This window comes from Centroberyx affinis, unplaced genomic scaffold, assembly GCF_046629955.1.
Source record: "Centroberyx affinis isolate AG114_WGS23_722 - 3 ecotype Tasmania unplaced genomic scaffold, CSIRO-AGI_Caff_v1 ptg001140l_1, whole genome shotgun sequence".
Lineage (NCBI taxonomy): Eukaryota > Metazoa > Chordata > Actinopteri > Beryciformes > Berycidae > Centroberyx > Centroberyx affinis.
In genome coordinates, this window is record NW_027279676.1 from 163,957 (window position 1) to 176,101 (window position 12,145).

The following is a 12,145-nucleotide window of genomic DNA, read 5'->3' on the forward strand; positions in this document are numbered from 1 at the left end:
CTCTTTAATTTTCAGAAACACGGTCACTTCCACAGATGTTCTATCTGGATCCTTTATCTTATAAGTACTATTTAGTCCTGTCTTGCTTTTTTTGGAATTAGGTTTTCTAGCAGTGGGTCAAATTTTTCCCATTACTGAAAGAATGTAAAATTCAGGGAACATTGAGAAGTTATTTGGATAATCTTTAATTAATTAGTTACATAATGTTGATTACCACATGGTTTTTTTGTTGATTACCACATAAGTCCCAGTCCCAAGTCAAAATAAGGACAAAATGTATTATGGTTTAGTTAAACACTGAATCGAGGCAAATTATTTTGTTTTGAATTGTATCATATCAGATCAAATAAAAAATGAATCTAATCATATCAAATTGTTGACCGGCTCAAACATAACTTCCCTGTATTGAATCGCTGACTACATATCGAGATTAATCTCAAATCGGTCTAGGAAAGAGAGAGTCACATCTCTGTTACCCTATCAAGCTCCTCTTATTTCATGCAGGTTCACATCTCTTTCATGAGAGATTCTTCAATAAACGCCATTACAGAACTGTAGACCTCCACTGTCTTGGAGTGAATCCTGCAGCTCTAGCCAAGTCCTGACAAACTCAGGTTGCAGGTTACTAACCTGACAGGTTGATTTTATGTTGGGTTTTTTTTGTCTGAACTTGATCAGCTCTTCTGGGTGATGGGCATTTTCTCTCTATGCTCTCATGTCTCTATGATTGGATTGATGAAAGCATCTAAATCTTTTTTTTTTCTTTGGTGATACTTGGGGTGCTGGCTTTGTATGCCTCTTCATGTGTACGTACTCTTAATCATATATGGTTCTGTTATATTTTACTGTATGTTAACCTGTGTTCAAACAAAAATGTTATTTCTACAGTGTTTTGCACAACATGTCAACAGTAGCTCAAGTCACCAGTTAGGACCCAAATCAAATGAAATGTGATGTTTTCCTCTAAATACTGTTTTGGAAATGTGAGAAGATGTTCTGTAGAAGCTACAGTGGATTTAAGCGAGGAGCAGCAACAGATGGTCGAGCTGAGGCCTAGAGAAACACAGGTGTACCAAGGACACAGGAGAGGCGAGTGGAGAGAGAGAGAGAATAGTGTGTTTCAGTTGGTGGTTTGTCTACCTGTCTCCAAACAGTACCTCTCTCAGGCCCCTTTGATCTGAACACTGAACCTGCCCTGCTCTCCCAAAGTGAGACAGGCAGCCCTGTGATCCTCTAAACAACCTGTGTGTATGTGTGTGTGTGTGTCCACATGTCTGTCTGTGTGTATTTGTGTCTGCGAGTGCACATGTCTGTATGCGTGTGTGTGCACATGTGCACGCGCATTTTGGTGTGTGTCAGTGCGCCTGTGTAGGTGTGTGTGTGTGTTGGTGCTCTGCGCAAGCCTCTTTAATGCTTAAATAAAGACTCCGTTTTCCACCGGAGACATCACCCCAGTCTGTGTCTATAGGGAGCTGAGCTGCTATTGAGCTTTCTCTGTTCTCTAGGCCTGATAAAAGCATCGCCACAGTTCAGACACCAGCTCAGCAATTCATATAGACAGAGCAGAAGATGAGCCATAAATCATAGAACAAAGTGAAGGGCCTTTTCCCCCCCCCTCTCTCCCTCATTCTCTTCTGTGAGTGGTGTGCTTCATTTGTGACCTTCCCTCTTCTTTCTCCTGTATGTTTGTGTTTTCGCAGCACTCCTACTTCATCGCCCCGGATATCAATGGACTGCCAACTATCCCTGAGAGCGTAAGTCTTCGTGGAAGAGAGGGAGAGAGAGAGAGAGAAAGAGAGACACACAGAGAGGGAGGCGGAGAGAGATTCCTCACTTTTTGGAAACTTCTCTGCTTCTGTAATCGTTTTTGATCACATACACCTGTCACCTTTTGAAATTATTGCATCACCCTCTTGTCTCGATTCTACCTCTCTTGCTTCTCATACTGTTAATGTTAAAGCTCACTGACCGCCATGGGAATTAAAGTGTTCAAATAGAATACAAGTTCCTCCTTGATTTTGTATCAAACATGTAGCTCAAGTACAACAATTTGGTCTTTTCAGCAACGGACAGCCAATGAAAACTATCCTTACAGCCCAATCTGGAAAATTTAAGTAATCTTGACTGATATCCATTCTCCAAACATGGCTAAATCAGATAGTTAAAGGACATAAATGTTGCTGTGTACTCTGTGCCTCTCTTTTAAGGGGTATTTCTGATCTATTTACATTCACTGCATAATAGTCAAGACAGAGTTGGAAGTCCAAGTAGGTTTCCAGCCAGTACAGTACAGTATGTTTCTGTCTCTATGGCTAATTCTGGCACACTCACACAGTCTGTAGCATAGACATTTTACTGTAAGCAAGTCGATGTGCAAAGTCAAGAGTAAGTTCGGAGTCAGGAGTGTGGTGAGGTTGAGTCAGTGTGTTATGTACCTGCGTATCCTTCTGTCTATTTCCAGAGGAACCTGACAGAGTACTTTGTGGCTGTGGACGTCAACAACATGCTCCAGCTCTACGCCAGCATGCTGCACGAACGGCGCATCATCATTACCTCAAGCAAGCTTAGCACTGTGAGTCCATTGCCTCCCAGTCATTCTCTCAGCCGCAGTCACTCATCGGCTGCAGTGTGTCCTGTCAGGCACAGGAGAAAAATAGGTTAGAAAGTGGTTTCAAATATTGTATTGCAACCACTTGAGGGACGCTTGATTTAAGAACATTGCTGCTCTGTGTGTTCTGCATAACTCTTAATTTTCCCCCTGATATAAGGTGACACAAAAGTTTCAGTCATATAATTTTATGCTTTGTCTCCTCTGTCATGCTAGATAATGTAGGGTTCTTGCATGCTATCTCATCTGTCTCCTAAAAATCATATCATATTATGAGAAACTGTCGCTAATTTATAGCCACAGAGAGTTAAGGCCGCTTTTTTGGGTTCACATCCAATTCGGATATTTGGCTAATATTAAAAATGCCTTATGCTCCCTCTGATTTGCCCCCAAAAATGTGTAATAGCTCAAATGTTGGGACTGTGTCTTAGATTGAACATGATGCTCTTCATCAATATTCCAGCAGGATATCAAACCCTAAGTAGTAAGATGAGAATATATATTTGACATGGCTACCCTACTTGTGCAGAGAGTTTAACTGATCCATCTGCCCCTCTCACCCCCCCGCCCGACCCTGGCATGCTGCACTCAGACAGCCTCGCTATCGCCGAGCTCTGACAAGCTGCAAAATCCACATTAAAGCAGGATTATATTTGACTGTTTGTCTCAAAGCTGCTACATTTTAATGGCCAAAAAGCCCTAAATTATCAGTTATTACTCTCTCACATAGTTCTAGTCACTTCTATCTCTCTCTCTCTCTCTCTACCCTCTTCCTCCCTCCTTTCCTCCTTCCATCCCGTCCCCCCTTATCTCTACGGCTGATGGGGCAGAGCCAAATGTTTATGACAGATGAGAGGGGAGAGGGGAGTGATGTCATCCAAGCCCTATCTGTATCTGCAGTGTAGCCGGCCCTGCCTCAGTATCTGCAGGGTTGCAGAACACTGAACAGGCGGAGGGGCCGCCGCTGGTGGTGGTGGGGGGGACGGTAACCAAGGTCTCCCATAGGAGCCAGAATCGGGGGGGAGCTGTAGAAATTACCCAACCCTCAGAGAATTTCACCCGTCTCCCCTCAGCTCCTCAGCTCCTCAGACCGGCAGCGCCTCCGCTCAGGGCCTAGGCAGCGCGCTGTGCTGTGACACCAGGGTTACAGGGTGTAAATTATCAGACTCATGGGTGAAGGGTGTTTTTCTTTTTAGCAGGGAGAGGGATGGAGGTGATTTCGTCTTGTGATTTACTGTTTTCTGCGGCACGGAGACAAATCTTCGCCGGTTTATTTAACGAATATATGCCGACAGGATATTTTAAGAGCTTCCACATCAGACCTCCACCTCTGTAAGCCTTTTATCCTTTGCAATCCTTCATCCACTCATCCGTCTATCCATCCATCTTCCTCTGGGAGAGGCGTTTTGGTTTGGTAGCTATATATGTCAGGCACTGTAGTACAAAGGTATTTTCACATTTCCACTGGGATTGCTAGCAGGCCTAGTATTATTACTGTTCTTGTGATGCTTTATTTTTTATTGTTGGATAGACTGACCTCCCAGTTCAAGTGGAAACGACTACTAGGATTCTTGAAACTAGCTATGTAAGTGTATACATACATGTCTAAAAGCAGCCCAGCTCATTATCCCCACCACTGTCCTCTGATCAAATCTCTTAAAGGACAAGAAATATATAATTTATGTCAGAGTTTGTCACAGCATTTGTTAAAGTGAGTTTTAGCAGTCACTGGATGGACAGGTAATATTTGTAGCGTCTACTTGCTACAGATAGAGGATATATGAGAGAAGGAAGGTATCGTTAGTAACATTGTTAGTACCATCCAGCTGCTTTTTACCACCTCCTCCACTGTCCAGCCTCTCAGCCAAGCAGAGAGAGATGGGAGGAATAGAAAGTGGAAAGAGAGAGAGAGAGAGAGAGACAGAGACACACACACACACACAGATACACTGCATATATTCTGCCTGCTCTAGGTGCTCCCAGTGAACCCACTGTGTCAGTCTGCTGGTACATGGCCGGCGCGTCTCGCAAGCAGCCAACAGCAAAGGAATAAATCATGATCTTACAACAATGCATCAGTCGACTTATTGCTTGTTTCGTGACCGGAGGTGAGCGGTACCGCTGTTTTAAAAGGCCGAGTGGCGGTGGCGCAGGGGGCGGGAGCCAGCCGAGCGTGCAGCCTTGTCATAGGGCCGTATAATGGGGCCGCATCACGCCTTCCTCTAACTAGTCAGCTGGGAGGGACCCCCTCTCACCCCCCCCCCCCCCCCACCCCTCCGCGTCTTTCATCTGCCGAGGCCCCCCAGCTCTCAGGGCCCAGCCTCAGCCCTGCCTTATAGCCCCATCCCCAGCCCCAGCTCACACACACCCAGCCCCAGCGCCAGCTGACAGCAGCCCTCTCATCAGCCTGTCAGGCCTATGCTAACAAGGAGCCATCCATCCACCATGCCCTAGAGTGCCAGCTGCCTCTCTGCTTCCTGCCTTTCCCTCTGTTGTTTCTCTCCCCTCTCTTTCCCCTGACTTCTCTCTCTCTCTCTCTCTCTCTCTCTCTCTCTCTCTCTCTCTTCCTCTCTCTCTCTCTCTCTCTCTCTCTCTCTCTCTCTCTCTATCTATCTTAGTTATTCTTCCTCGCTGACATATACGCTTCTCTCTCTCTCTCTCTCTGTCTCTGTCTCTCCGTCTGTCTCTCACTCACAACTACCTCTCTTTCTCTCTCTGCCTCTCTGACTTCGCCTCCCTCTTACTGGGTCTCTTAATGTGTCTCTCTGTTGTTGGGCGGCTGCAGAACATCGGCATGTCCTCCCCCTCCTTCCCCTCTTGTTAGAGTCAATAGACATATCTCAGCCCATGCCATGTGTCTGACTTTAACGTTGTGTGTGTGTGTGTGTGTGTGTGTGTGTGTCGTGCGGGTGTGACCGCAAATGTGCATACGTGCACAGGACTGTGGGTGTGCATGTACCGTGCCTGTGTATGTGACATTTGTGTCTCTGTGTCTTTTCGTGTGCATCTGTTTGTGTGTGTTTTTCTGCATTCACAGGTGCCTGTACCTTATGCCTTACGTCTTTGTGCGAGAAAGAGAGAGAGAGTGTGTGTGTGTGCATGCGTGGGAGGCCTGGCGTTAGCTATGTCTGCGCTGTCCTGTGTGCCCTCTTTCTCTCTCTCCCTGTGCCACCTACTTGTTAGTGGCACACCTGCGTTGTGCCGGGCCTGACACCGGCGTTTGTCAACAGAGGGGAAAGCAGAGTGCCGGTAATTGGTGACTTCCTCGTGTGGGGAGGGGAGAGGGGGAGGCGCGCGCAGAGATAAACCAAACCGAGAAACGAGGGAGACGAAGCGGTAGCAACGGACAGAAGGACAGCAGGCGAAGAGGAGGAAAACAGGAGTAAGAAATGGAAAGAAAATGAGACTGGAAGAGAGGAAAGGAAAAGGAATGGGGGAGTAAGTATGGAGAGAGATGGAAGGAAAGGCTAGGAGAGGGAAAACTAGTGTTTGAGTTAGGTGTGTGAAGAGGTCAAGAGTGACTGTTGATATTGTTTCTCCTGTCAAATTGAATCACTTCGCCCGCAGTAGGAGCTATCTGTCTCACACTCTGCTGCGACTCTAATTTAACATGTAGCCTGCAATATATAGGTTCCTTCATCTGTGAAGAAGAGAGTATGGAAGCAGAAGGAATGATTGTTAGCCGTTATGTATTTCACAGTCTGGTCAAAGGGCTCAGTCTCTTCTATACTGCCCTTTTAAACTATATACGTAAAGTAATATGTCAAAGTAGTGTATGCAGGCCCTTACAATGGCCCTTTCTCCACTTTATGCCTCTCCATCTGTGTTTCCCTTCAACATGTCCAGTTTCTCAGGTAAAGAGGAGCGGCGTGGGTGGAAACACACTGCGTTACTGACAGAGTCTACAGACTTAGAGCTCAGAGTTGCAGTGTTTAGAAGATCTGAGGTCTCTGTTGGGTCCTGCTCTTTAAGGAAGCATCACCGCTGAAGGGCTGTCAGTGCTGCTAAGGCATGTGTTTTCAAGGCAGAGGGATGAGCTCATCTGAATAAGACGAGATCTGAATATGGAGAGCTCTTTGATGGTTGGCGAACAGCGTCTCAGATGACTTAGGGTAGCCGCCCACATGTTGTTAAAGATTTTTGATAGCTGTGTTCATCTGTGTCTCATAATTCAGCTTTTTGGTTAATTTCCTATAAAAAAGACCATATTGACTCACACTTACTGTAGGCCCCATAATTATTACCACACTACTGTCTGACCTCAACATTTTGCGTAGGTTTACATCTACCTATTTCAGAGGTGTGATGCAACTTTTATCCCTCCATGTCATTCTTCCATTCTCCCTTCTCCCCCTCCCATCTTTCCCATCTCTCTCTCTATCGCTCTCTCTCTTTCTCTCTCTGTGTGTCTCTCTCTGTGTGTTCTCTCTCTCTCTCTGTGTCTCTCTGTGTCTCACTGACCTTTAGTCCCATTGAATGGATCTGGGAAAGCCAGCGTTGGTGTGGACACTTTCTGTCTGGGCTACAGAGCGTTAGGAAAGCTCTCAGGGCAGAACCAAAGACCTCGACTGCTTTTTGATGCAGGCTGTCGCTGTATAATCGGTTAGCTTCTCTCAGAGGAAGGGGCAACACGCACACACACACACAGAGTGAGAGGCAGGCAGGCAGCCCCTCATTACCGGGCAGAGCCCCGGTCCCCGAGGACTGGACCCAGCACCTAATCCTGTATTTGTTCTTGGGGACTGTATCTGTGATTCTCCATTGAATGGAATATTAAGCACCCAGGTCTTTTGTGGAGCGTGTAAGCCATTTGGCTCCACTCATCTATTATTTATCAGCCTGGCAAATATTTTATCAGCCTTAGCCTCTCGCGACCCACTCTCATGTGAAGCCCCCCTCAGAAAGAAGAAAAAGAAAGGGGGGGGGGGGGGGGGGGATCACAAATTTCTCTTTAATTTTCTTCTTTCTATTTTGTCTCCTTATCCGTTATAAAACCTGAACCAAGGACACGGGGGTTTATTTTTAGTTGAATGTGAGAGGGAAATATGTGAGCTATTCCTCTGGAGTTACCTCCTGAAAGTTACCTTATCTCATGCACACCCGCCACCTCCACCACTTTGGAGAGAGAGAGAGAGAAAAAAAATCTAGATTTGTTTTATAAATAATTATCTTAGTTTCAGTAACCAGCCCCCTCCCCAACATCGGCCCACTCCCCCAAGCCAGCCACCCAGCCTGAGAAGAAGAGAAGCAGAGGTTCCCGTTTTCCCTTTCAACCTGAGAGTAAATCATGCCAGTTGGGGGGCTCACCTTCAGGCCTGGTGGAGATAATTGGAGTTGGTTAGCGAGGTGTTCTGTGCCATTACCTCCTGGTACCAGCGAATGGCTGGGGCTTCTCTCGTTCTCCCAGAGGAGGGATACACTAGCCTGTTGGCTCTCCACTTAGTATGTGTGTGTGTGTGTGTGTGTGTGTGCGTGCGCGGGTCTGTCCGTGTGCTTCTCTGTGTGTATGTATATCCGCAGCCCGACTGCTGACCTCTCTTCATCACTATTTAATGGCCCCTTACCGTCGTCACTTTGGAAAGAGAGAAGGGCACGGCGGTTTTGATAGTAGCTCTTCCACCAAGTGCTACACTTTCACACATTAATATTCATAGCATTGATTTATTTTCAGAATAAGGAAAAAAAAAACTGTTTGCCAGGGAATTAATCCTGACAGGAGCGTGGCATTGTTGTGTTTTATTTGAAGACGGCAGGCAGCGGAAATATGCATATGCAGATACGCAGAGCAAGACACCAATTAAATGTTGATTAAGTCTTAACTATTGTGGGACTGGGTATATGAGAGATTGCATGGAGACAATAAAAAAAGATCATTGCTTTTTTCCAGCCGATATGAAAAATGAACGCAGTTAAAACAAACACGCAGGGAGGGAGGCACATGGACACATGCGGCGTGTGCGCACACACACACACACACACAGCCACACACTCTGTTGTGAGCTTTTCAGATGTTCAGGCTTGATGTTTGGGTGGATTGTGGGGGTGGGGTCCTCTTCTTTCTCTTTCTCTGGCAGCAGTGGTTTTCAGCCGCCAAGCTTGCCCGCTTTTGGCCGGTCAATTGTGACATTGTGTGTGTCAGTGAGCAGGGGGTCTCCTGGTAGCTGTGTGGGTGTGTGTGTGTGTGTGTGTGTGTGTGCGCTTCACACATTGACTGTGAAGCTGCGGCGGTATAACAGCGGCTGCTACTCCGGGGTCCCGGCGGTATTGGCCCAGCCCGCAGTCTCTCTTGGCTAACTCATGTTTCATTCTTTGGCAATTTGCCCTAATGAAGTCCCGCAGGAGCCCCCAGACCTCTGTTCTCTTTCCATATTTAATCATGTTATTTTAATCTGGTGGATGAGCTAACGCCTCTCTTTCTCCTGCCGTGTATGTGTGTGTGTGTGTGTGTGAGCACGAGTGTGTGTGTGTGTGTGTGTGTGTGTGTGTGTGTGTTCTGCAGGTCATTACTATAGCTTGGTTTTCATGAGACAGGATGTCAAGAGGGGGATGTAGGCTTTAAGACAATGGGAGACAATGACTTTTATTTTATGTATCATCTTGGCTTGACAATGTAGTGAGCTCCTTTGAAAAGGAATATCATCCTCATGCGATTGCTCTTCATTATTTGTCATTACAGAGGTTAATTATTCTATTGTTGCCTCTTTAACTTCTTTGCCATAGTGGTGGGGGTAATTTAGATTCTAGTGTTACACTCGTCCCCCCTTTTTTTTTGCTGTAGTACAAGTTGTGGCACAAAAAGTTTTTTTTTACTTGGATACCTCATTGAGAAAATACAGTTAATACAATACAATAAATTTTTTTTATTGTTTTGTCTTTTTGTTGTTTTTTTAGGGTAGGGGGGCGGATTTCCCATTTTCATATACAGTACAGTGGTTGTAATATTGTCACTGTGGTGACCCATCACTACTGAATCAATATAGAGGAAACACTGCATTCAGGTCTTTCTCTGTGTGTAAGCCAGTCTTTCTGTAAGTCAGCCTTTGTAACACTCGCTCTCTCCTTTCACCTCCTTATCACTCTTTCTCTCCTCTGGTGTGTTTCTGTCGCAAGGTTAAAGACAGGTGCCTGTCAGCCGATTGATCTCCAGCTTTCAGTCTGTTCTCCCTCTCTTCCTCCAACAGTAGCTAGCAGGCTGTGTGTTCATCACAACAACACTATCAGACCTGTCGGCGCACAATGTCTATCTGCGGCTTTTGTTTGCAAGATTAAAGTCTAACTACATGTTTGGCAATGATAGCTCAATAAAATCAAACGTACAACGCATCAACGCGTCAACAAAGAGCACCACTACAGCTGCAACCTTGATCAGACTTCTACAGTGTTTTTTTGTTTTACATGATATTAAACCTGTGTTTAGCTGGAAACAGAGCAGTGGTTCTCTATAGACCTTGGCAGTGTAGTAACCTAGTTGAATAAGTTTGCAAAAAAACACACAAGGAGCAGTGTATTCAGTTCAAAGGTATTTTATTTTATTCATTGTTTTCATTCTTTTCTTGTAAGTGAAATCAATGCAAGCAAACCGTGAGTTTAAAATATTTGAAACCATCAGTTAACATACAAAAGGGTGTTTTTGTCTATTTTTTTTAGTCTCTCCTCTGGTCTCTCTCTCTCCCTGTAGTTAACTGCATGTGTCCACGGTGCGGCTGCCATGCTCTTTCCCATGTTCTGGCAGCACATCTTCATCCCTGTGCTGCCTCCGCATCTTCTGGACTACTGCTGGTAAGACTGACCACCTCTGAAACGCACACACACACACACACACACACACACACACACATACACACACAATCAATATCAACATCATATAGGCAAACGTACTCCTCCTACTGCTCTCTCCTTCTGCTCTGTCTCTCCTTCTGCTCTTTCTCTCCTTTTCCAGCCCTCCTCCTCCTCCTCCTCCTCCAACACACGCACACACACACACACACAGAGGCACATACACACACACACACCATGCCTTGTGCTGCCCATGTACCAAGCTATGCTGCTAAAACCTTAGCGTAAACGCGCAGACACACACATGTTCACACGTTCTCCCACTCGTTCTCGGAGTAGTTCTCACGATTCCTCTCGCGGCGCGCCTTCTCCTGTGTGGCCTCTCAACATAATGAACGGTCCGGATCACCTTCCTCCATATTTCATGCCAGCGCTAGCGCCAAACTCTCCTTGTCTTAGCCCTCTCAGGGGTTCATTACCACCCATCCAAGGCAAATCCAACAAATCTGAATGGACTTGATTGAAACCAAAGGAAGAGCAGAAGTGATAGCTCATCTACAAATCCACATGCGTTTAGCTCAACTTCAGATCTCAACATATTTAAAAAAAAAATGCAGAGTGTGGAAGTCAGCATCTGTAAAAAAAGGAGCTGGTTCGTGTTGAATCTGTGTTGATAGCTCATACAGTACCTTATGCCATAAGGGATACATCAGCTTTAAGAAGCTATTCATCACCGACAGTACAATGTGATTTTCAACACACTGTGAAGCCTCATCGTTATCTTATTCAATCACAGGGGGTGTCCTCCATGCACTGATTAGATAACTAAATTAGATTTAGATGTTCTGTGTGTGTGTATGTTTATCTGAGCTTCTGAGTGTGTATGTGTGTGTGTGTGTGTGTCTTTGTCTGTGTGACTGTTGATGGCTGTGAGTATTGAAAGGGAGAAGACAGTGGGTACAAAGCAGAGGCAGAGCTGCAGGCCTGCTGTTTGTTTTGCTGTTGCACTAACTTGATTATGAGCCTGTGGCTTCTGAATCATGTTGGCTGGGAATACACTGACTCAACAGCTATCTGATTATCGCTGCCTCTGTTAACCTCATTGAAAATAGATTGTAAAAATTGTTTCTATTATCTGACTCTTTTTTTTTCATTTTATTTAACTTGGTGGATGTGCTGACAGTCTTGAAATATACTGCATGATTCAGCCTGTTCTTGTCATTTTCCTCCAAATATTTGAAACACTTTTAGGATGAAGATAAAAAGGAGATAAGAATGATACGATAATAATACTGTAGAGCACATTTTTTAGGGTAAATGGAAACCTTTGGCACTCTGGTATATGAAACAGAGGTCCCACCCTTTGGGTTTCAAGAAAATGTTCTAAGTGTTTCCATACTTTCAGTAGATCTCAGAATCTACCAGTAGACTCTCAATATGATTCATGTAACCGCTGGGGAAAATATGTGATAGTAGTAATAGCAGTTGTATTGTTTGTATTGTTACTGTAGTATTGTTATTGGTAGATTACTGCTTACTGATAGATTACTTTTACAGCTTTTAGTGTGCACAACTACTTTGAATCAGATTTTATGAAATCTGTAAGCCACAAATCAATGACTAAATGCCAGAAACCCCTCCTGGAAGCAGGATGGAGGCAGGACTTGTTTGCTCTATATACTTGGTCTCCTAGTCTCCACTAGTCTGGTGCCTCTTTAGTCTAGATTTACCAGATCATCTTCCTGCCCTGCCTACACACAC

General features: G+C 45.2%; 1 protein-coding gene across 2 annotated transcripts in view; it reads left to right on the forward strand.

The window, feature by feature from the left end:
• dennd1b (DENN/MADD domain containing 1B) overlaps positions 1-12,145 on the forward strand; it is a 105,822-nt gene that overhangs the window by 51,261 nt on the left and 42,416 nt on the right. For both annotated transcript variants that reach the window (XM_071524055.1, XM_071524056.1), the window contains 3 exons: positions 1,701-1,754; positions 2,462-2,572; positions 10,287-10,387. In XM_071524055.1, the coding sequence (XP_071380156.1) occupies positions 1,701-1,754; positions 2,462-2,572; positions 10,287-10,387 (266 nt within the window). The remainder of the gene's footprint in view (positions 1-1,700; positions 1,755-2,461; positions 2,573-10,286; positions 10,388-12,145) is intronic.